At 46.9% G+C, this 23,516-nt stretch overlaps 1 protein-coding gene across 2 annotated transcripts in view; it reads left to right on the top strand.

The window, feature by feature from the left end:
* LOC111833259 (TBC1 domain family member 1-like) overlaps nucleotides 1-23,209 on the top strand; it is a 30,129-nt gene extending 6,920 nt beyond the window's left edge. The window contains exons 3-18 of one of the 2 annotated variants that reach the window (XM_023791345.2): nucleotides 3,283-3,372; nucleotides 4,563-4,667; nucleotides 4,818-4,944; nucleotides 5,319-5,410; nucleotides 6,133-6,249; nucleotides 6,626-6,733; nucleotides 8,133-8,380; nucleotides 9,426-9,568; nucleotides 13,551-13,724; nucleotides 15,595-15,756; nucleotides 16,215-16,373; nucleotides 16,865-17,109; nucleotides 17,284-17,443; nucleotides 18,004-18,173; nucleotides 21,579-21,755; nucleotides 21,836-23,209. In XM_023791345.2, coding sequence (XP_023647113.1) covers nucleotides 3,283-3,372; nucleotides 4,563-4,667; nucleotides 4,818-4,944; nucleotides 5,319-5,410; nucleotides 6,133-6,249; nucleotides 6,626-6,733; nucleotides 8,133-8,380; nucleotides 9,426-9,568; nucleotides 13,551-13,724; nucleotides 15,595-15,756; nucleotides 16,215-16,373; nucleotides 16,865-17,109; nucleotides 17,284-17,443; nucleotides 18,004-18,173; nucleotides 21,579-21,755; nucleotides 21,836-22,021 — 2,463 coding nt within the window. In that variant the 3' untranslated portion in view covers nucleotides 22,022-23,209. Of the gene's footprint in view, nucleotides 1-3,282; nucleotides 3,373-3,438; nucleotides 3,457-4,561; nucleotides 4,668-4,817; nucleotides 4,945-5,318; nucleotides 5,411-6,132; nucleotides 6,250-6,625; nucleotides 6,734-8,132; nucleotides 8,381-9,425; nucleotides 9,569-13,550; nucleotides 13,725-15,594; nucleotides 15,757-16,214; nucleotides 16,374-16,864; nucleotides 17,110-17,283; nucleotides 17,444-18,003; nucleotides 18,174-21,578; nucleotides 21,756-21,835 lie in introns of those variants that run through there. The other variant, XM_072697913.1, reaches the window with a different exon arrangement.
* Nucleotides 23,210-23,516: the final 307 nt, after the last annotated feature.

The following is a 23,516-nucleotide window of genomic DNA, read 5'->3' as shown; positions in this document are numbered from 1 at the left end:
CTACATTTTAACGGCTCACATTAATTGGCCCCACCAACATTCCTGTTGGATTCCAGATCTTAAAAGTCTCAGATTCTGGCAGGGGTCGGTCTCTGCTTTCCCAGAAATCCTCAGTGCAGGTTCTGTGGCCACATACACTGGGAAATAGCAGGCATTGCTAGCCAGGTAACAGCTGTGTCCATGTGTTTGGAACCAGGAGTCACTGGCCTGCTAAGCTAGGCATGGTGGGTTTGAGTCCCAGCAGCAGGAACACTTTCCCTGTATGTGGATCTGTGGGTTAGGCCTTTGGGCCTCTGATTGGAAGGTCTCTGGTTCGAATCCCATGCTTAGCAGAATAGCTGTATCTTCATTGGGACCTTGAGCAAGGCCCTTAGCCCCCTGAAAAATGCTCTAGGGGGCCTGGACAAAGGGGGCTGACCCTATACTCAGACCTCAAGCTTCACTCTCGTCTGTGTGTGTTTTACAAAGGAGAGTATGATGGGATTTGTGAAAGCCACGAAATCTTAATGTACCTGTCCTCACAGTTTTACAAATGGCAACTAAAGCTTAATTTCACTTTGCGTTATTGTTAATGTGCATTAGGAGGTGTGTGTGTATATAACCACTTCCGATAGACGTGAAGGAATGACTCCCCCCAGGAAAACATAGGCATCCTCAAGGATGTTTAGATAAGTATCCGGTCTTGTGCCTGAGCTGATTTACTCCTCTGTGTTTCTCCTGGGGGAGGACCGAGAGCGTGGCGAAGCATAAATGTGAGATGGTGTATTTGTTCACTGCTGAACAAACACTCGGGTTCCTACGCTGCTCATGGTGCAGAATCTCCTGTTTTCCCAGTTTGCTGTTTCCTTTATTGCTCACTTTCACACTCTTTTCACTGTTATTCGCCAATAGCAATGCTTACACCTTACACTTCCCATGCCTTCCTCCTTAATATACATCATGCAAGACCAACTGCCACAATGGAAGCATATTCTACCTGAATTTCCTTCCTCTTTAGCCCATATAAGCAAGGAGCTGATTTGTTCATCAAGATGCCTTTTTGCTTTTACATCCATGCTATCTCTGCACTTACACAGATTAGTCCCCCAGGCTATCTTCATTCAGGCCCTAGAGCTGCCTTCATTCAGGCCCCCATGCTGTCTTCATTCATGTCCCCATGCTGTCTTCATTCAGGCCCTAGAGTTGCCTTCATTCAGGTCCCCATGCTGTCTTCATTCAGGCCCTAGAGCTGCCTTCATTCAGGTCCCCATGCTGTCTTCATTCGGGCCCCCATGCTGTCTTCATTCAGGCCCTAGAGCTGCCTTCATTCAGGTCCCCATGCTGTCTTCATTCTGGCCCCCATGCTGTCTTCATTCGGGCCCCCATGCTCTCTTCATTCGGGCCCCCATGCTGTCTTCATTCGGGTTCCCATGCTGTCTTCATTCGGGTTCCCATGCTGTCTTCATTCGGGTCCCCATGCTGTCTTCATTCGGGTCCCCATGCTGTCTTCATTCAGGCCCCAGAGCTGTCTTCATTCAGGCCCCAGAGCTGTCTTCATTCAGGTCCCCATGCTGTCTTCATTCAGGCCCCAGAGCTGTCTTCATTCAGGCCCCCGAGTTGTCTTCATTCAGGCCCCAGAGCTGTCTTCATTCAGGCCCCAGAGCTGTCTTCATTCAGGCCCCAGAGCTGTCTTCATTCAGGCCCCAGAGCTGTCTTCATTCAGGTCCCCATGCTGTCTTCATTCAGGCCCCCAGAGCTGTCTTCATTCAGGTCCCCATGCTGTCTTCATTCAGGCCCCCGAGCTGTCTTCATTCAGGTCCCCATGCTGTCTTCATTCAGGTCCCCATGCTGTCTTCATTCAGGCCCCCGAGCTGTCTTCATTCAGGTCCCCATGCTGTCTTCATTCAGGTCCCCATGCTGTCTTCATTCAGGCCCCCGAGTTGTCTTCATTCAGGCCCCCGAGCTGTCTTCATTCAGGTCCCCATGCTGTCTTCATTCAGGTCCCCATGCTGTCTTCATTCAGGTCCCCATGCTGTCTTCATTCAGGCCCCCGAGTTGTCTTCATTCAGGTCCCCAAGCTGTCTTCATTCAGGCCCCCATGCTTTCTTCATTCAGGTCCCCGAGCTGTCTTCATTCAGGTCCCTGTGCTGTCTTCATTCAGGCCCCCATACTGTCTTCATTCAGGTCCCCGAGCTGTCTTCATTCAGGCCCCCAGGCTGTCTTCATTCAGGCCCTAGAGCTGTCTTCATTCAGGTCCCTGAGCTGTCTTCATTCAGGCCCCCAGGCTGTCTTCATTCAGGCCCTAGAGCTGTCTTCATTCAGGTCCCCGAGCTGTCTTCATTCAGGCCCTAGAGCTGTCTTCATTTATTCCTCTGTTCATTCGATTAAAAAGCTCATCTTCATGGTGTTAACACACAGCAGTGTTCACCCAGGCTAAATGGTTCTGGAAAATCCAGATAGATGGGGAATTAAAGCCTAAATCCAATTTAATCATTTAGGGTTGCAAATGAATGAAAAGAAGCCGCTTCAGCCCACAAGGGTGGGGGAGAAACTCCAGGCCTGAATCATATCCGCCAGGGATCTGCTCGTGAGATATTATGTCTATTAAAATACGGAGCCTCAAAAGTTACAGAAATCAGGTTTGTATAAACTAACATTCTGTCATAGTTTTGCTGCACATGAACAGGAAACCACACTGGCTACGTGAACGTGGTGGATGCAGCTCTCTCAGGCCAAGTTTGGAGGTCCTAACCTCCTCCTGTGTAATTATCTTACCCTGATGTATTATTATTTATCTATTTATTGTTTGGTATATTCTGTATCTATGCCACACTTTTATGCTGCTCTGTTACTTACATACACATTGCATTATCTATAGAGACCCCTGTGTGCAGCCCCATTTCACACCATCCTGAGCTTTGTACTTTAAGTTCACTGAAAGCCCTCTTTGCTGCCTGTATGTTGCAATGTAGTCCTGTGGGAACATTATTTTGTACCACTGTATACCTGAATATGGATGGTATGACAATAAAGGCCATTTGACTTGACTTGACTTGACTTAACTTGACTGTTGCCAGTCTGGGTAAATAACTATGCAGGATGAAGTCAGTGCCTGTTCTTGGTCATGTTTTTAAGAATCAAAGTGCGTTCCGTCGCTGTTTTAAAAGTCAAGCTCTATTTGAATCAAAAATGTGACATGACACAGTTTTTGTGTTTTTCTGACCATGAATGTGCACTTACGTAAGTGAAGTGCGTGAATCTGGCATTAGGAAGTATGAATGTGTTTTTTTCTCTTTTTCGCAGATTGGCCAATCTCAGATTTATATCATGAATCCTGACACCAAGAAAGTGGCCATTGAAAGGAACTTCAGTGAAATGTCCTTCTGCTCTCAGGTCTGTCCATTTGCAGTTTAGTGAAATGTCATTCTCTTCCCATGTCTGTCCACTAAAATTCAGTGAAATGTCCTTCTGCTCTCAAACTGGTCCATTTCAGTTCAGTGAAATGTCCTTCTGCTTGCAGACCGGTAAATTTCAGTTCAGTTCCGCAGCAAAGCATCATTCAATTTTGTCAAAGTGCAACATAAAAATATATACTACTGTATATACTACTGGAGTATTGCATCTATGAAAGTAGAGTTTTCTCGCTTTCAAATGGCTTGTGAATGTTGGTGAAGCAGTAAGATGCTGGTTAAAGAACAGGGCAAATGATATCCCTACAGGGTATCAACTGTTGTACCTTAGGACAGTGTCCAGGGATGTCTAACCTAAACCATATTTAAACCATGATGACAACCAGGAGTTCCTGTACTGACAAAAAAACACAACTTGTTTTCCTTTAGCGGGGACTGTTTTGCTGATATGAAAAATTGAACTTCCCCTTTAAACCCAGCAGACAATGCAGGTGCCTCATTTGTCCTTGTAGTATAAATAGGAAAACACAGCTTCATAAAAAAAAAAATCACATGCTAAGCACATAATACAGGATGTATTCTTAAAAAGAGGTATTAAAAACAAGCTGTCGCTCTTTATTAAGGAAATGAAAACAGTGGACAGATATAAAGCTCTGATAACAGAATTTTGTGAAGAATGTAGCAGGTTTATAGCAGTTTAGAGCAGATCGGGAGACGCTGTGGAAGTGCAGGCAGAGGCCACAGAGATAGCAACCATGGAAGGGACATCTTCCCAAGGTCTGATTTAATATGGACTGTAATGTATTTCATAGAATATGGAAAGAGACAAATGGTTTTTAATGAAAGCTGTGATTTTCATTACATGATTCTATCCAGAACCATATACTTCTTGTTTCAATTAAGATGGAATTAGACATAAATATATTTAAGAAATAACTGGAGGATCAGACGGCAGCATGCAGGTAACGGGAAATGACCCCCTCGCCAGAGGGGGGTCCAGTTTTTAAAGCGAGGAAAACATACAGTCCACAGTTCGGTGGTTCTGGTTAGGAAGCCCTGGACCATGCGACCTGCTGCTTCAGTCCTTCCTCTGAGTAACAGGGAAGCTGGCACAGGTGCGGGAAGAGCCCTGTGGTGACTGACCTGGATCTGTACTCGCCCCCCCCCCCCCAGGGAATCAGACACCTGGATCACTTTGGGTTTGTCTGCAGGGAGCCCCAGGAGAGCGCCACCTGGCAGCGGGTCTGCTACATCTTTCAGTGTCATGCAGGCCCCCTGGTGAGAATGAGGGCTGGCCCTGGGTGCCCGTCTGTCTAACCCCCACCACACCAAATTAATGTGTTATAATTAATGCATATATAGTATTTTTTTTCTCACTTGTTTACTAAATTGTCTTACTCTAATTTCTCATCCTCATGCCTTGTGTAGGTGGATGAGATCATGCTCACTTTGAGACAGGCATTTTCTGTAGCCGCCTCGCCTCCAAGTCCGAGGACCCAAAGCCTTTCATGCTGCCCTATGCAGCAAATGCACCAGCTCTGTGAGAGGATACAAGGTCAGATTACTAAATGCAGTACTTTCCATGGTTTTTTTGAAAAGCACCTTTCAATCATAATACAAAATAGCTCTTACATTTTTCAAAATAGGTATCCCAATAATTATTTTATTCCTTAAGATATCACACATAACTCCAATCATATACACATTATTTAGCATATTTGGCCCTTCGCTAATTAATAGCGAGTCAGATACTAAGCTGCACTAGCAGCTCTCTCTTGTTCTTCGATGACGCGTTGCGTGAGGATGGACCCACATCTTCCAGCTTACTGAGGCCACGCAGTAACCTTGCTTGTGAGAGCCGATAGAGACCAACATGGAATCTGAAAGAGCACCATTCTGACTCCAGCCACCACACTCCTCTGCGTCTAGGTCTCCAACCGACGAGCGCCAAGCTAGAACTTCAGAAGCACATAGCTACCCTGGACAGCAATCATCAGGCATCCATTCTAGAGAGTGCCCTGGTAGGTCCATCATCACTGTCATGAGACCTAAAAACCACTGTCGTGACCTAAAAACCACTGTCATGTGACCTTTAAAAGCCACTGTCATGTGACCTTCATCCCCATCCTGCTGTTGTTGTCACCTCTCGCATACCGAGATGTTCTGTAAGATGACAGTAACGGTGGTGTAAAAATCCGTGCCTCACTCACTAGATTATAAACCTGTGTTATTGCTAGTTCCATGGCTCGGAAATTGATGTACTGCAGTGACTGCAGTGTCAGCATGAAACCCTCTTTAACTCTGTTTAACATGTCTGCACTTAATTAAGATTACATTTAAAATTTTGGTTATAACATCAAGAAGTCAGCAGTTATCTTTTTTTTCGATTTAGGCCTACTTTAATCATTATTATTTGATGTATTTATATCAAATTGGCATTATTACATAACAGTTTTAATGGGATCAGTAGTCTTTAAACAACAAAGGGTTAGATATCCAGTATATTGTTAAAATGTGGTTGGTTTTACATCTTTATGAAACCATACAGCATGTGAACGAATAGTTTTTATGAGCAACAGCGACCTCTAGTGGCGGTTAACGTTAACCTCTAAGAAGTTGCATTTTCTCTCGCTACTCAAAGGCTGAGTTCAGTTGTGCATATTTAGATTCAGGTGTGAGTTCTGCGCATTACCGTTAATTTCTCTGTTTCTGGGTATGTATGTGCGTCCTTGTATGTCTGCAGAGGTCAAAACCCAAAACAGCGCAGGAGGAGACTGAAGTTCTGCTATCCAGCCTGCGCCGTTTTTATGAAGAGCGACAGAAAGCCCACCAGAACAACCCCAACGGCGTTCTCACACAGGTGTGGGCCGAAATGCTGGAGGGCCGTGTCCGTGAGGCTTGAGCGCTGCGTTATGTAACTGCACTGGGCTTTCAGCATTAATACATGAATCATTAATAGCGGCAAGGATTTTCAGGTATCCTCACTGCATAATAAAGGCTAAGTTTCTCAGAGAAAAAAAGTAGTGTATTCTCATTATTCCTTATTTAGATTGTCTTCTTTCCGTCAATGGATGCACTCTGCAGTTTCACTGGTGTGGTGGCATCAAACACGGCTATATCTAACTGGCTTCCGGCTTCTGTTCGATGCTCTCGAGGTTCCCCGTTAAAGTATGCGCTCAGATCTCAGACAGCTGGCATACGAAGACGCCAAAGTCAATGTCACAACTCGTGTCCAGTTTGCAGAGGCCATGGGAGGCGCTGTGAAGGCTCGCGGGAGGAGCAGCGAGGAGCAGGGCGAGCGGCAGAAACGGCCCCTAAGTGAACCTCTGGAGATCCTGTGGAAGGTGGGTAAACCTCTTAGGGATGCAGCCTTTTTAATGGGAACTTATACAGCAAGTTTCTCCGAAAGGATACACCCACTAACTCAGCCCAGCCCCTTCCTGCTGCAGCTAATTATGTGCTTGCAGTTTAGTCTATTAATTTAACTAGCCTGAGGAAGAGAACAATATATGGAGTAGTTCCACATGTTCAGTGAGAGTTTTGGGAACAACTGGTTTTGGCTGGTTTGGTTTTAGCCGAGACAGTTGCTTTTGTAGCATGTTAGCATTAGGAGCAGCGCCTTCTCCCCTCCGTGTATCCGTGCGCTCCGCAGGGCGGCGCCTCCTCACCGGTGTGTATCCGTGCGATCCGCAGGGCGGCGCCTCCTCCCCTCCGTGTATCCGTGCGCTCCGCAGGGCGGCGCCTCCTCACCGGTGTGTATCCGTGCGATCCGCAGGGCGGCGCCTCCTCCCCTCCGTGTATCCGTGCGCTCCGCAGGGCGGCGCCTCCTCCCCTCCGTGTATCCATGTGCTCCGCAGGGCAGCAGCACTTCCTGGGCCACCGTCTGCAGCAGCGGAGAGGGCGAGTCAGTCAGCTGCCCCACCAACCCCCCCACCTATGCCAACCCATCCGGTTCTGGCGGTTTCTCCAGCCCCACCCAGCTTCAGTTTAGCTTAGTGGCACCAGCAGAGCCACCTGTCCGCCCGCTGAGAGCGATGTGCTCATATAGCCGTTAGCGCGTCGTTTGGCAGAAATAACCCTTCTGACATGTCCATGATTAATATTTAATGCAAGTCCTTGATTAAGCTAAATACAACTCTGTAAATATTAAGGAGCCACAGCTACATTCTTCTGTGTAAAAGCCTCCATGTTGGTCTCTAGCATGGTTCTTCTCTGGTTCTCATTAATGAAGGGCTCCTTCCTTGCTTTATGTGATTTCAGTCCTGCTTCTAGGAGTCCCTTACAAACAGCAGTGCACTTCACACCACTTAATATTTTGCATTCTTTTTGAAGGTCACTTGCGGTCATTCTCCGATTTATGAGGCACTGTCAGATAAGTTGATGGTCATCTCTGGCATTACAAATTTGACTCTGCCCTCTACCTGGCTGATTATTGCCAGTGTCTCCTGCTTCTTGGGCACTGCGGTCATAAAAATGTTGAGCCTGGAAGCAATCCGCCACCCAATGCAGCCTTGTGCCAGCAGATCCAGAATTATACCAGCATTTAACAATGCAGATTCTTAAAAAATATTAAGTGGTCTCTTAATTTTTCCAGGCCAATAGGGGGCGCCAAAACCTTAGTTGGAGGGATGGTAGCCACTAGCTACATAGGGATTACGGTAAATGAGGATGTAATGTTAACAGGCTGGATCTAATTGCCTAAAATCATAAGATATTCTTATGTTCGTCTTTTGTCTGTCCTAGGAGAATGCACTGGAAGGGTCCCTGAGTCTCCAGGCCCTCTGCCCCTACTCTTCCAAGGATGGCCCCACCCAGAAATGCTCCCCATCCAGAGGCTACCAGCAGCTGGGGTTTCGGCATCGGGCCAGCACCTACAGCCCTCCAGCTCAGCGCCACAATCCCAGATCCGATGCCTGGCAGGAATCTGTCACGTCGGTCAAACCCAGACTGAGGCACAACTCTGTGAGCACCGATAGCCCCTGTCATGGCTGGTAAGATCCCATGGCGCAGGTAGTGACCCATTTTTGTAATGCTGTGCCTTTGCTGTGCGTGGTTTTCAGACTGAGATGCTTGTGTATAGCTAGTAGAAATATAAATACAAGGAGGTACATATTTAACTGATCAGAGCAGTTATAATAGTGCAAGGTAAACCCAAAATATCTAAAAACGTAAATGAAGCATAAGGAAATAAAATCTTATTATCAACAAATATTATTAATATCAGTAGGTGAATTTGCTAGTAAGTGAACTTTTGCATAGGGAATTCACTCTTGACTAACAGCAAAATGTAAAGATATCTAGCGACCTCTGGTGGCGGAATGGTATATGTTACTTTGGGGTGGGATTTGTTCATTGTCGATGGGTTAATGGGTTAGGCAAACAGCCTGCCTCTGAAATACAATAAAACCATAATCTTGAAGTGAGTTACAAACTCAGAAAAAACCATACACAAAATAAATTAAAAAGTAATAATAATGTATGCCTGGACAAATGAAGAAACCCAACCGCCCTAAGCTGTGGAGCCGCATTCCCCTAACCCTACTTTTCCCACTGGAAATGTATATTTTAGTACGCAGTCTTGGCAAATGCAAGCTTTTTAAGGGTCCCCTTGTAACAGGGCTGATTGCGAATGCGTTCTGAACGGTTGTTCATAACTTAAAATGTTTGTGAGTTGTTATTCAACATCATTTTAAGGGTATACGCAAGTACATAGAACGTGGATGCTGGGAGTACGTACGCTACGCTGCTGCGCGGCGGGAGTAGCGGCCAGAAGTCGTATTAGGCGGAATTGGCGCGCAGGAAAATAAAATTGATGTTGCGGACAGGAAACGGGAGCCCAAGGAACACAATTTGTACTTACAGTCCTTTTCGTTCGTATGTCTGAAAGTTCGTAATGTGAAAGTTCGTAAGTAGAGGAGCGTCTGTACAGTGTTATATATTTCAAGTATAAAGTAGACCCTGTAGGGTTTGACATGCACCTTTGCTGAGTAGCTCTCTTTGTTAGTGGAGAGGTGACCGTCCTGTCCGTATTCCCAGCGATGTGCCGGATCCTTCTGGCCTGGACACCGTCGGGGACTCTGATGACAGCTCTCAGCATCACGCCGTACCCTGGAGGCAGAAGATCTTCCTTAGGGTGGCTGCATCCCAGAGGCCCTGTAGCGCCCCTCCTAGATATACTGGTAAGTCCAGACGGGTATCAGAAGTTGGTAGAGCCGGGCGTGGATGGGCGGGGCCGGAAAGCACCGTCTGCTGAGGATGCGGTGCCTTCGGGTTCCATGCGTGCAGGGAGTGGTGTCTTCCCAGGCGGATCGGGTGGTAAGGTGTGCCCAAAAAAAGATGACTTTCACAGATGGAAGCCGGTGTGAGGGCATGCGGGTTTTCCGCGGGACGGGGAACGGGACTCGGCGTGGGTGCTGGACCTGCACAATGCGCCGCGTTGTCCGTGCCGGTGCGACTCGCCGTCAGCGAGGTAGCGGCCGCGACCAAAACCGCGCCACAAAGCATTCCTGAGAGGTGAACGCGGGGTCATCTTAACACAGGCAGGCAATAAATGCTCCAGTGACCGCGATTGGAAAGCACTGGTTATTTGTGCTAACCTGCACATGCAAATAAGGCGTTTCAGGAAGCATACCTTTTATTATGCTATGCAATAATAATAGTAATAATAATAATGTTATCAATATTGAAAAGTAAGATGTAATTTTATCATGCAACACATACAGGTCTGTAAGAAAGGTTTCTCTTTGACAGAGTAACACAAACAATAAAAAAAAAAAAAAAAAAAAACAAGCTGTCATGGTCATATTGACATTCAATGGGCGGCTTTTAACGATGTGATACTGAGGGCACTTTTACTGTAACAACATATCACACAGTGTCTGTTTGCTGAGCTGCATTTACAGAAAACTGTCATTCACCTCCCTGCTCAGACACGTTACTGGTTTAGCCTCTGGTGGCAGCTCTTGTCTGCCCCTGGAACTGCGTTTTGTTACAACTTTTGTGTAATTTTGATTCTGTTATGATCCAGGTGATTTGTGTCGCAGCCAGACCGTAATTTCGATTCATCCCACATTTACAGTGTGTTTAGCATTTCTGAGTGCGCCTCTCTACTCTTAAAATTGGAGGTTTTGGGATTTTTCTGTTGTTTGACAGTCCCTGTGGCTACTGTGCCCCTCCCGCTGGACGTGAAAGGGCTCACCTGCAACTTTTATTGATTCTCAGCTGAAGGCCAAATCGACTCCACCCTCACAGGCGGCTGTAACTCTGTATTCCTCTAAGACGTATAAAGTGACGTGCGATTATGTGGATTATCGCAGAGAAAGGCGAGGGCTTATTTAGCATTAGCTGCGTAGATTTGCAGCAGCATTAGAACTGATCTTTAATTACACCGGTGCCAGAGGTATAAAAGAGAAATTGTCGACTCTGAGTGAGACACACCCTGTCCTGCCTCAGAGATCTTGTTGCCTGGGGTCCGACGGACCTGCCTCCCCATACAGGACCCGGATCGCTAACTGCGGACAGCTGTGTGACTGAGCGATGGGCAGAGGCTGGGTGTGCCAGTCGAGCCCAAACAAAGCCAAACCCCAGAACAAAAGCACAGCATCTAAATCCTGCAGAAGAAAGGCTCTGTGTGGGTGTAGTGGTATCTCTCTTCTTTGCCTGCTTCAGAAGAACTTGTGTAAGGGGTGTAAGTCATGTTAATAAGGATCCGTGTATTTCAGCCCAGTCTCTGTCCAGTTTTTACACTGGTTGAGAAATTATTTTAAGTCACCGAACAAGGTGCGATTGTCGTCGAGTTGAACAAATTCATGCGTATATTTTGGAATGTTTATTGCAAATACAGGGGTGATTTGAGGAGAGGTTTTAAATTGACACACTCTGATGGTATGAAAACATCAACATAATTTAAAGATAATTTTCTTTGGCAGCGTGAGACTTTTGCACAGGACTGGACTTGTGGTGGCAGTTTACGTTTTGTTCACTGAGCTGTTTACAAGTATTTTGACTTAAGTCTTAATAACCGTTGATTGTAATATTTGTAAGGAATGCACAGATTAGTCCAGAATTTAATCCAACATTCACACAAACACACATACACAGACACACACAGATTTTCCATAACTCAACCAAGACACACATGCTTGCCTGTGAACACACAGACTGTTTTTTGCTTAATAAATCTGCTTTTGGATCCTTGGTTTTGCTGAAGCCCACGCCTGTTTTTTCACGTTTCAGAATTCCTCTTCGTGTTTCGGATGTGTACGTGTCTGCCTGGTGATTCCCGGCAAGCCCTGGCCTGCTGCTCACGCCGCAGCGTGGTACTAAAGAGGCGCAGAGCTGTTAATCTCTAGCAAGCTCTGCCACGGACCAGAAACTAAACGCTTGCTAGAGAGGACTGTGTCGCTATAGCATCGCGCTATATGCTGTCTGCACAGAAGTTAGCGTTAGCGTGTGGTAATGACTTTCTGCTTCACGCTTCTCTGCTCTTCCTGGCCGTCTGAATGGAGATGGTTTTTAATCTCTGTGCTGTGTACTGTGGCACCATGGCAAGGCTCAGGTTCCAAGAATACTCCTGGGACCAGGGGCAAAGGGTGAAGGTGTGGGCAGTGTGGCTTAGTAGATTGCTGTTTTGTGCCTGTGATCGGAAGGTTGCCGGTTTGAATCCCTGTGTTGGCAGAGTGATGTCACCTTCGGGCCCTTGAGCAGGGCCCTTAACCCCCAGCGGCTCCAGGGACAGACTCACCCTGCTGCGTTCGCTGAAATAATAAAAATGTAAATGAATGTTTAGGTTTCTGCTGGGAGCGCTCATTCCTACCTACACTCCAAAAGCATGAGAATGGACAGTGGGCATTTTATACATATATTACGGTCTTTAGTGTGTGTGGACGGGTATCCCATCCAGGATGCATTGTGGGAGATTCACGCTCCCCACGTTTTTGTACTGGATAACTGGTTGAATGAAGGGTCGATGTACATTCCCTCAGGTTTTGGCGTGAGTCGTTACATCTTGCCAGAACACACCATTTTCCATTTGCAGTCTTTATCTCTGCATCACGGGTTGGCATTCGCTGCATACCATCTGCCATATAGACCTTCAGCTTAACGTTTCCGCCTCAGCAAACACACCCATGCCGCTATAATGACTGAACCTCACTGGCATCCTATGATGTTGGGGTTTGTTTATCACATGATCAGATACATGCAGGTCAAAACAGAGTCAAAATCTGCTGTAACTTTCATGAAGCACAATATATGTGATACAGCGGCATTTTTTTTTCCCTCATAGTCTAGATCAAAAATTTCTGCTATGCCATTTTCATGCATTACGTTTTTTTTTATTTTTTTAACATGACCGTGGTTCGCGTGATCATTAAAGGGAAGGATTCTACTAAGAAGCAGCATGTGGCTCAGTGGGCTGTGCCTGTAATCAGAAGGTTATGGGTTCAAACCCCGCCTTAGCATGTCTGTGGCTCCTTCAGCAAGGCCCTTAACCCCCAGCTCCCTGGGTGCCACTACAGGTGGCTGCCCTTCGTGGACAGCTTACTCTACAAAGGGCAAGTTGAGGGAGGCGTAAAAACAATTTCCCCAGGGGGATTGATGAAGTATCTATTATTATTAGAATGTCATTTTATTTGTAATTCTTTGTAGTGCAATGAAGAAAAAAACCCTGTGGATTTCCCAGCAGATGTGTATGAATTTGAAAAGTGGTCCATTCTCACAGGTGGCTGAATGGGTAGTGCTGCTGCCTCAAAACTCCACGGTTAGGGGTTCGAATCCCCCCTTTGCTCCGTGCGTGTAGTTTGCATGTTCTTCCTATATTATTTAGACTTCCTTTTACAGCATACAGTAAGAGTAGCATCTGTTTGCAGCCCAGTTGGCTGGCATCTTGCCCAGGGCCTCTCTCATGACCCTGTGCAGGATGAGATCTTGCAAAATGGATAAAAGTTACTCCACCAGAATGATGACATTTTATTTCAGCGTGTTCCGTGGATAATTTCAGAGATTTAATCTAAGATTTTTTATTTTCAGATAGCCACCTATTATAGGTTACCTGCTTACCTGTCACTGTGACCAAGAAAGGAACCTTCCAGATACTGGGTATTTGCCCTCTTCATGTTGACTCAGTGGGGTGCTCGGTGCTTTCTTCTCCTCCCCCTACAGCCGGCGGACCTTCTGTAGAGGGAGGGGACAGCTCAGAGGGTGGAGTGTCCTTGAGGGAGGCTGGCGAGGGTCCGGCGAGGCGGAGGGGGTCGCTCGTGAGGGAGCGCTGGAGGAAGGCCATCTTGCAGCAGATCCTACTGCTGAGGATGGAGCAGGAGAACCAGAAGCTGCAAGGTGAGTGTGGAATGGATGATGGGGACAGGGATAGGATGGGGTGTGGAGATGGAGGAGTCTTCTGCGAGATCCTGCGACAGGGAGGGAGTGTCAATGTGATGGTGCTCAAGCCATGGTTCCTCAAACACCGCCAACCTCCTGAAGTCCTTGCAGATGGAGAACAATGGGTGTGGATGCGGCTATCTAAGAATCTTCCCTTGAACTGCCCCAGGCGTAGCACCCAGAAGTGAATGCCAGTAGTGATGATCGAAATGGCAATAATCTCACCCACCATGACCTCATTTCAGCCATTTATGCCAGTATACACAGGTGCAACACATATGAATGTTTTGAAGGCACTTCTGTATTCCCAGAGTTTCCCTCTGCAATCGGTAAAGTCAATCTTAATCTTAAGAGTGTCTGACGTGGATGACATTGGAGGATGGCATCACCCCCGACCTGTCCACATCTTTCCGCCGGGGCGTTCAAAGAGAGTGTCAGTGTTGGAAAGGCCTGACCGGTGACTCACCGACCCTAAAGGTGCTGTCACTATAGAGATCTTAGAGGAGATCTTACCTCGAGCAGGCAGACACAGAGGAGACAGGGAAGCAGGTCTTACCATTGGTGACGTGGGCCATAATTATCTCATCCATTTTGTAACATTTTCTTTGCTTGATTCTTAGCGATATCAGTTCTTCCTGGTGCCTGATCCCGGGGCGGCTTCCCTTTGGGTGATGGCCTCCTTTTGTGGGTGGCTGTTTTTCGTTCTAGATTTTTTTCAAGTCAAAACAATCCATTAGAAATCAGCAGAGCAGAGGGACTGCGCATCAGTGCACCTCCTGGCATCCTAGATTCTCATGCAACCAGAGTGAAAAGTACAATTTCCTGTATCGGCATTTTAGTGAAGAGCTGTTGTCTTACACCTCCTGGTTTGGTGGTTTGGTGTGTGCCGGGTGTGTTTTTTTCTAGAGTAGCCAGGAACTGTTCCAGGTGCAGATGTTTTCCATAATTCCTCTCCACTTTGGCAGGGCAGTTATGTCAGCCCTCTGGAGAACCGGAAAGCCTTGGTTCCTCAGATGTGGTCATCATCAAGTTCCTGCAGATAGAGAACAATACACGTAGATGTCTTTATCTAAGAATCTCATACTGTCCCACATCGATCTGAATGTGGCACCCAGAGATTCCTGTAGGTAGCGATGATAGAAATGACAATAATCTCACCTTCTGTGACCTTCTTTCTGTTCCTACCAGTATAACCAGGTGCACCACATATGATATAAATGTCCTTGAAGGCATCTTACAGTCACCAAGGAGGATCAGTAGGGTAAAGATAGCATCTGTCACACCCCAAAAAGCGATCAGAGGGCAGGGAGGCCTGAGACCTCCATGGAGCTAGATCCGGAAGAAGATTTGAGGTGTTTCATTGGCCATGTGCGTATTTGTTCAGACACAGCCGGTACAAGAATAGTGCACAAATCAGTAATAAATAAACAACAGAGGTGCAATGATTCACACAAAGTGCAGGTGTAAGTAATAACCGTTGATGATGTGAGTGGTTGTAGAAAGCTGTATTACTGCTGTTCATCATCTGCTCTTCAATGTTCTGGTGTTACAAACACCTCCTACTAGACTCTAGGAGTGAGAACAGCTCCTGTTCCTGTGTATTTATCACTCGATGGTTCACGTTAACATTGTAATAATGATATAAGGCTTCTGTGTATTGGTACCCCAAAGCACGTTAATTTCTTTCTTCAGTGTTGGTGTCAAATGAGTTCTATACACCCCGGTATGCTTTAAATATTCGGATTTCACCGGAACTTTCCGGAAGCCTGAACTTTGCCGGCCGTTAAGCCAGCCCTCGTGGGCTCCTAACCAACACCTTGTTCCCAAGCCTCCGAGAGCGACCTCCAGAACAAGCGGCTGAAGCTGGGTTACGAGGAGCTCACGCCGTGCTTGAAGGACGTCACCGTGGTGTGGGAGCAGATGCTGGAGACCCCAGGGAGAACCAAAGTCCAGTTTGACATAGAGAAGATCCACAGTGCCGTGTGGCAGGGTAAGGATGAGCAGAGACAGACCAGCTTTTTACCTGATGGTTTTTTACTGGTTTCAGCAAAATATTTAATATAAACAAAACTCTTGAGAGCGTGTTCCTTAGCTGTTCAGAACCTCATGCTTGGTCCACCAGTCCTAATTGTTTATAGAAACACAAAAGCCTGACTTGTTATATTCTCCGAGACAGAGCCAGAAATTTGATACTCAATTGGTTACAGCAGAAGAGCAGCAATATCTTTATTACGCACTGAAATTGCTTCTTGTGCGGTCAAGTGTCAAGTGGTGTCATTTTTCCGAAACTGGATGCAAGCCTAAACGTCGGCGGGCACGAATGCCAGAGAGCTAAAAGCCATGAGAAAGGACGAGTGACAGTCGTAACTCAAGACATGATACGAAGAGCTACAGTGAAAGCGTGGCTACTGAAAACATAACCTTCTCTGGTGTGTCACCCCTGGGCAGGTGTCCCCAGGAGCCACCGTGGCGAGATCTGGAGGTTCCTCTCTGAGCAGCACCTCCTGAGGCAGCGGATCCCCTGCCGCCACACCGGCCGGGACGCCTCCTACAGGGACCTCCTCGGGCAGATTACCTCCCAACAGCATGCCATCCTCATCGATCTAGGTGAACGGGACATGCTCTGGAACAGGGGCACCCATAAGGGGGGAGTAAGGGCCCAGACACTAGGAGGCGCCCATGAGTGTGTGAACATGGATTTTTTTAGTGGCCCAGCCATGCATTTGTGTAGCCCTGCCCAGATAGATAGACATCAACTTGGCATGACGTGATGGTCCTTAGCTGCGTGCCACATTCTACAGCTGTGATGTAGTCAAAGAACATGTTATTTAAATCTGTGTTCTGCGAATTCTGCCCTTCCGAGGAATAACGTAATTCTGCAATAAAGTTTTAAGCTATAAATGTACAGAGGTGTCTTTCCATTATCTTTAATGCGGCACTGTCTGGGTGATAAAGGATTGTTTCCCTGTCATTAGTGGATCTCGTCTTGCTTTAACATGACTGCTGGTTTAGCTTCTACAAAAATGGGCCAGCGTAATTACTCTGGGGGTGTCTCCAAATTCCTTTTTTTGTGTTTTGTTTTTCCATTTGTGCTTAAGGTCGAACTTTCCCCACGCACCCTTACTTCTCGGCCAAGCATGGCTTGGGCCAGCGCTCCCTTTACAACCTGCTGAAGGCCTACTCATTGCTGGACTCTGAGGTGGGCTACTGCCAGGGCCTGAGCTTCGTGGCCGGGGTTCTTCTGCTGCACATGGACGAGGAGGAGGCCTTCAGCATGCTCACCTTCCTGATGTACGACTTGGGGCTGCGTAGACAGTACCGGCCGGATATGATCATCCTGCAGGTGGGACCGTGTTCCTCTAGCTGCTTGAACTTTAATGGTCACTCTTGCTCTGTCTGTCAGCTATTCTCACGTTCCAGGGTCCAGAGTATGAATCTTTTAGCCTCGAGGGACCGGAGCTGTAAAAATTCCCCTTTGCTGGCCAAACTATGACCTCTATCATCTCCTCGACCCCAGATCCAGATGTACCAGCTGTCCCGGCTGCTCCATGACTACCACCGAGAGCTCTACTGCCACCTGGAGAACCACAACATCGGGCCCAGCCTGTACGCCACTCCCTGGTTCCTCACCATCTTCTCGTCGCATTTCCCCCTGGGTTTCGTGGCACGCGTCTTCGGTACGCTTTCCTCAATCACCTTTGTTTTCCGGATTTCACTTTCTCTCCCCTGCTTTGACGTCTTTTCCGTGGAAGGTGCCGACGGTCAGGTCTGACGAGCTTTCGCCTGCTCCGGGCGCCTCGGTTCTGCCGGCTGCCCATTGTTTTGATACAAAAGGTCCCATTGAAACCCTCACATACCTCACAGGTTGTGGATAAATTCTGAAATGCGATGTTGTGTGGGTCTCAAATGCGATTGTGCTGCGGTATCTCTGTCTGTTTTCATTTTGGTTTTCCAGAGAATTTGCACAGCCCTAGAAAGATACAGATCTAAAGGGAGTTTAAGTGGCACGTCCGTAAGCTCTACATGAATGCTTTTACAAAATGCGAGATATTTGTTATACAGGTACAACATGCAGTAAAATATAAATCTGCATGCTCCTGAGAGAATTTACAGAATTAAGGTTAAATTAAATTAAATATATAAGTGGGAGTATAGCTGGCTCAGAACAAAGGCTATATGGCCATTGAAAATCGAAATGAAAGTGCTTCTTTTTATCTGTTGTTTGTTCTTTCTCCAGACATGCTGTTCCTCCAGGGTTCTGAAGCTATCTTTAAGGTGGCCCTGAGCCTTCTGGGAAGTCATAAGCCACTAATCATGCAGCAAAACAGCCTGGAAGCCATAGTGGACTTCATCAAGTCCACCCTGCCCAAGCTGGGCTTGGTGCAGATGGAGAAGACCATCAATCAGGTACTGTACTCGCGACATTCTCCTCTAACACAGGAAAATGGGACCTACGTGAAGCTTAAAAGCCTCTAACAAATGAAAAGTACAATGCATTAGAAGTGCAGCTTCTGGGAAAGTGAGTGCATATTTCAGCTTAAGGTACATAAGCTACACGCTGATGAGTCAGAACATTATGGCCACCCCAACGTTGACTGGCTTGTAAAAACAGTGCATGTCAAGGTCTAGGTTATTTTAGGTGGTGCGTCAACATTTGGTGCTCGTAGTCAATGTCTTGAATGGTGAAGAAATGAGCAGGGATTAAGATCTGAATGATTTTGATCAGGGCCACTATCTCTAAAACGGCAGAGCTTGCGGGGTTGCGCACGGTCAGTTGTGGTGAGGACCTACTGAGACTGAGGAGGGACAAACCAGGAACCACCAACAGTACATATGTAGTACATATGGTGCTACAAATACGTAGATGAGACTTGTTGGTCCAACACATCCCACAGACACTCGACATGTACCCAGCTGTCCACATGTTGCAATAGATAACGGCATTCGTTGGCCCAAGTGACCATCTTCCATTACACCACAGTCCAGTTCCAATGCTTTCATGCTCACTGTGGGTGTATTCAACAGTAGACAGGGGTGAGTATGGACACTCTGACTGGCCTGCAGCTAAGCAGCCCCATATGAAGCAAGGCTCTCTGTCTTGTGTGTTGTGACATACAGTATTACTCCCATGACCGTCATCAAATGTATCTGCCATTTGTGCCCTTCTGCTGGTTTGTACCACATGAGATAGTCCTCATTCACAACTGGTAGCCCTGGCTGCCCAACATCCTGTCAGCGGTTCATGGTTTTTCCCTCCTCAGTCCCATCTCACTAGGTACTCGGCCCGACTGACCGTGAGCGACCCACAAGCCTTGGCGTTTCAGACGCTCTGACCCAGTGGTCTGGCCATAATGATTTGGCCCTTGGGGGCGGTACCTTGCTCAGGGTACCTCAGCGGTACCTTAATGGCTGGGGATTGGAACCAGCAACCTTTCAATCACAAGTGTGCTTCCCTGACCATTAGGCCACCGCTGCTGCCCCATGTCCACATGGGGGTGGACATAATGTTTTGGCTCATCAATATATAGCCCAAGTGTTAGCATAATTATAAACTTAGTGTAAACTGTGGCTTTGGATAGGTTTGTGTGGAGCAGGGGTAATGTGTAGATCTGCAGGATGCGTTTGTGACTCTGTGCCAGAGTACTGTGGATTCAAGCAGAGTACTCAGATCACTGTTGGACCCTTGAGCAGCACTCTTAAGTGTAACTGCTCCTGGGACCCAGGCCAACCTCATTCACGTGTCACTTTGAACAAGAGCCTCTGTTAAATAAATGCATCTTCTATTTATGTGGAGTGTGTGGGATCACTTGCATCACAAACAGATGTGACAGCACCCAGGGATGTTATTGCCATGTTTCTCCATGCGCGAGGTCCTTTGTGCGGATGAAGAATGCCAGAAATTTCTGAATTTTTCTTTTTGCGAAGGCAAGTTCACATTTTCAGGGTCCGTCATGCGGTAAATTTGTAGATGATCCATGCGTAATTAAACAGGTTTGTCTACTGACATAATAAACCTGTGTACCTGTCTGTCCTCATTTTTGATTCCCATCACCAATACTTGTTACACCGGCATGCTTGGTTGAAAGACCATCCACAGTGAGGCTACCAGAGGAAGGGGCTTGTATTATAAACTGAATTCAGAAAAAGAGAAACAGAACAGAGGGACCACGAGGGATCAGAAGGAACAGGGAAACACTGAGGCACCTTTCACAGGGAGCATAGGGAACATAAGGCAAACAGACTTTGACTCTTAAGGGGAACAAGCAGGAAACAAAAGCAACAACACACAGGGTACCGGCAGCAAAAACACGCAGCAAAAACACAAACAAATTCAATGAATGACTGAAGACTGAAGCATGGGTAGGCACTTATATACACAGATAATTAGAGACAGGTGGGGGCAGTTAACAATCACTCGAGACTAAGAACAGGTGTGGGCAATCAGGCCCTAATGGATCAAACACCACGGGAGACTAGAGCAACAAAGGTAACCAATCAAATCAAGGAACAGTACAGAAATACACCAGCACAAGAATAAAGCAAGAACAAAAAGGGAGCCTGAATGACACAGCCACTCGTTTAGCCCATTAAACCATGCAGCAAACTGGGCAACAGGAGAACACACTAGGCCAGGGGTGGGCAATCTTATCTACAAAGGGCCGGTGTTGCAGGTTTTCTGGGTAACCTTTAGGTCAGCTGTTCAAACCCAGGTGTGAGGACTCAATCAGTCCTCTAATTAGTGACCTAATTAGGGAGTTGCAGTGAAAACCTGCATACACAGTGACCCTTTGCGGATAAGATTGCCCACCCCTGCGCCCCACCCTGGTTCCTCACCATCTTCGCGTTACATTGCCCCCTGGGCTTTGTGGCACACGTCTTTGGGACGCTTTCCCCAAGCACCTTTGTTTTCTGTATTTCTCTTTTTCTCATTGTCTTTGACGTCTTTTCCGTGGAATGTGCCAACGGTCAGGTCTGACGAGCTTGATTGCCCACCCATATGTGTAGTAGGTAGGTAGATAGTGTTTTCTTCACAATCAAGCATAGCCGACCTAAGATTTTGCCAAGAGTTAAAACTGGGCCTAAGAGGCTCAGTTTTGATAAAATGTCAAGTTTTCAATTCATATGGCAGCATGGTATATCAGCATGGGCCTGATGAGTGTGTAAAAGTGCTGAAGTGCAGTGCAAGGAGTACAGGAATAAATACAATATACACAAAACAATAAGGATGGTGAGTTACTTACGTTATGTGGTAATGGTGGAGTAGCAGTGCTCCTGAGCTGATGTATCTGGTTCAGCTGTTCGTAAGAGTGATGGCTTTTGGCAAGAAACTGCCCTTATGCCTGTTTGCTCTGCTGCACAGTGATGTGTTGCTGAATAGATTCTTGTAATGGGGCAGGTCAGAGTTCTGCAGTGTTCGGTCGATGGATGCCAGAGAGTCGTACTTCTTAAGACTTATTGGTCTTCTCAGTTTGGGCCTGATGTCCACCGGACCTGCCTGAACCAGCCTCCACCCCAGGCTCTGCTCTCTGAACTTGTAAATAAAGAGTTAATAGTTTAGCTTGTTGGCTAAATCTGCCAGGTATTCTTAAAGTACCGCTTGAGATGTCTGATATCTCACCAAGTCGATGAATGGGCCTGAGCAGGGGCTGCACTTTGTCTCTGTGGGATCTTCCATGAGTTTCACACTACTCTGCTAGCCAGCTAAGTTAGCACATTTATTTAACCAATGAGTTCACACTGCAGCTCCTCGGTCCACTGGATTTCATTGGCCCTCACTCACCGCTGAGGCTTGGTCTCTCCCATTGCGGGCAGGTGTTGGAGATGGACCTGTCCAAGCAGCTACAGGCCTATGAGGTGGAGTATCACGTGCTGCAGGACCAACTTTTTGAAGCCCCTGCCTCACTCAGCCAGCAGCAGAAGGCAGCCCAACTGGAGAGGGCCAACCGGTGCCTGCGGCAGCAGAACCTGGACCTGCTGGAAGAGCTTCAGGTACTGGTCTCGGCTCTGCCACTTTTGCTCTCCTCCAGAACCCTAGCTCTGCTATTGCCTTACCTCCTCCTGTCCTGCAGGTGGCGCACGCCAAGCTGGACTCACTAGAGACAAACGTGGCAGAGCTCCTGAGCCGTGAGGGGAACCTGCATCAGAAGATCGGAGCTCTTGAGCTTGAGAGAGACTCCCTGCTGAAGATGGTGGCACAGCTACAGGCCGAGCACAGGGATCACGCCCCAGCCAATGGAGACCCTCTGGATGCCTAGCTGGGGCCACGTCACCAAACTGTGTCCCCAGTAACCCCAGAGGGTTCCAGAAGGTTGTGCAAACTGCTCTGTTGGTGACCAACCTACTTCTGTAGAGTAGGGGTTCCCAGCCTTCTGGTGTCCACAGACTGGTTTACATTGTACAAAAATTGCACGGACAAACGATAAAAGAATGGTCCCACAGTAAAACAAAAGGGGCATAATGTGAATGAAAATACGTGACAGATTGCGTATTTTCCTGCATCACAACAATTTATTCTTCAGTATGGGACGATCCTGCAATTTCAACTCTACCCCCAGCGTTCCACGGCCTGGTTACTGTAGATTTCACATCAGCCATGTCAGGTTGCCGAAGAATCAATGATCAACGGTGGACTGCAAAGGCAACATATGGACGGTACCTTGACCACGGCTTTGGGCTCATCCTCTGCTTTGTGCGAATATCACTATAAAGTGCCAATCTTAACAATGCAAGCACCTCTAAGTTTACATGTTGATGTATATGGTCAGATTTCGTTTTATAAATGAATAACTGCAGTGTTTGTGATACTTTCATGTTTTTTTTCCAGAGACAACAAGCCTTACAGTACAAAATACAAAATGTCCTCATCCTAATTGTGGAATTTATGCCTTAAACTGATTAGAAACACCTCTGCAGGTTTTGACAGAAATGTGCATTTTCCAGCTGCATATCCATTACATGTTTGTAGGGGAGATAGAGCTTATTCCAGGTGGCACAGGGTACAAGGTATCAAGGAGAAGATATCAGTCCATCAATGGGCATGAGATAGGGACACCCCAGACGGAAAACCAATCCATCACAAAATGCAAGACAGGGGACACTGAGGAAACCACAGGGCTCACGTACACAATTAGCCTGAATGTGTGCCTTTAGACTTCAGGAGGAAGTCGGAGTACCAGCCTGGGAGAGCATGTAGACACACAGAGCAGAGATGAGATTTGAACACCCAGCCCTGAAGGTTTAATGAGATGCAGCTACGCACTGAGCTAGAACACCCTTTCAGATCAGATCAGAGCCTCGTTCTTCAGTGGGCCATTAGAAAATAAAGCTTCATGTTCACAAGCGTCAGAACCCTTTCATGGCATTTCCCTCCAAACAGCTGGACAGAGAACTTAATCCATATGCCTAAGAACTTTTCTCCCAATAAAAAAACGTCTATGCAAAAATGGTTTCCCTAGAAATTTTTTCAGGTTTCCTGCTCCTTGCCCATTCCATTGTTCCAGCTCATCTAGTTTGGTAATAAAAAAAACTAATTTCAGTTAAATTCTGCTCTGTTGGGATAATCAGCTAACAGCTAACAGTACGTATTAAGGTGGGCAGTCTAGAGTTTAGCCGTAATGGGCACTTTTTGAGTCGTCCATGTGGAGGTCCTCTTTTAACAAGGGCAGCATCCCAATGGATGTGTGGAAAGTGAGATAAAAGCCAAAACGACACATAGCTTTCCGCGTCAGGCATATACTGAACGCCGACCGT

The sequence above is a fragment of the Paramormyrops kingsleyae genome, chromosome 12 (assembly GCF_048594095.1).
Source record: "Paramormyrops kingsleyae isolate MSU_618 chromosome 12, PKINGS_0.4, whole genome shotgun sequence".
NCBI lineage: Eukaryota > Metazoa > Chordata > Actinopteri > Osteoglossiformes > Mormyridae > Paramormyrops > Paramormyrops kingsleyae.
Note: the sequence above shows the minus strand (reverse complement) of the source record. Positions and strands in the feature narration are given on the sequence as shown.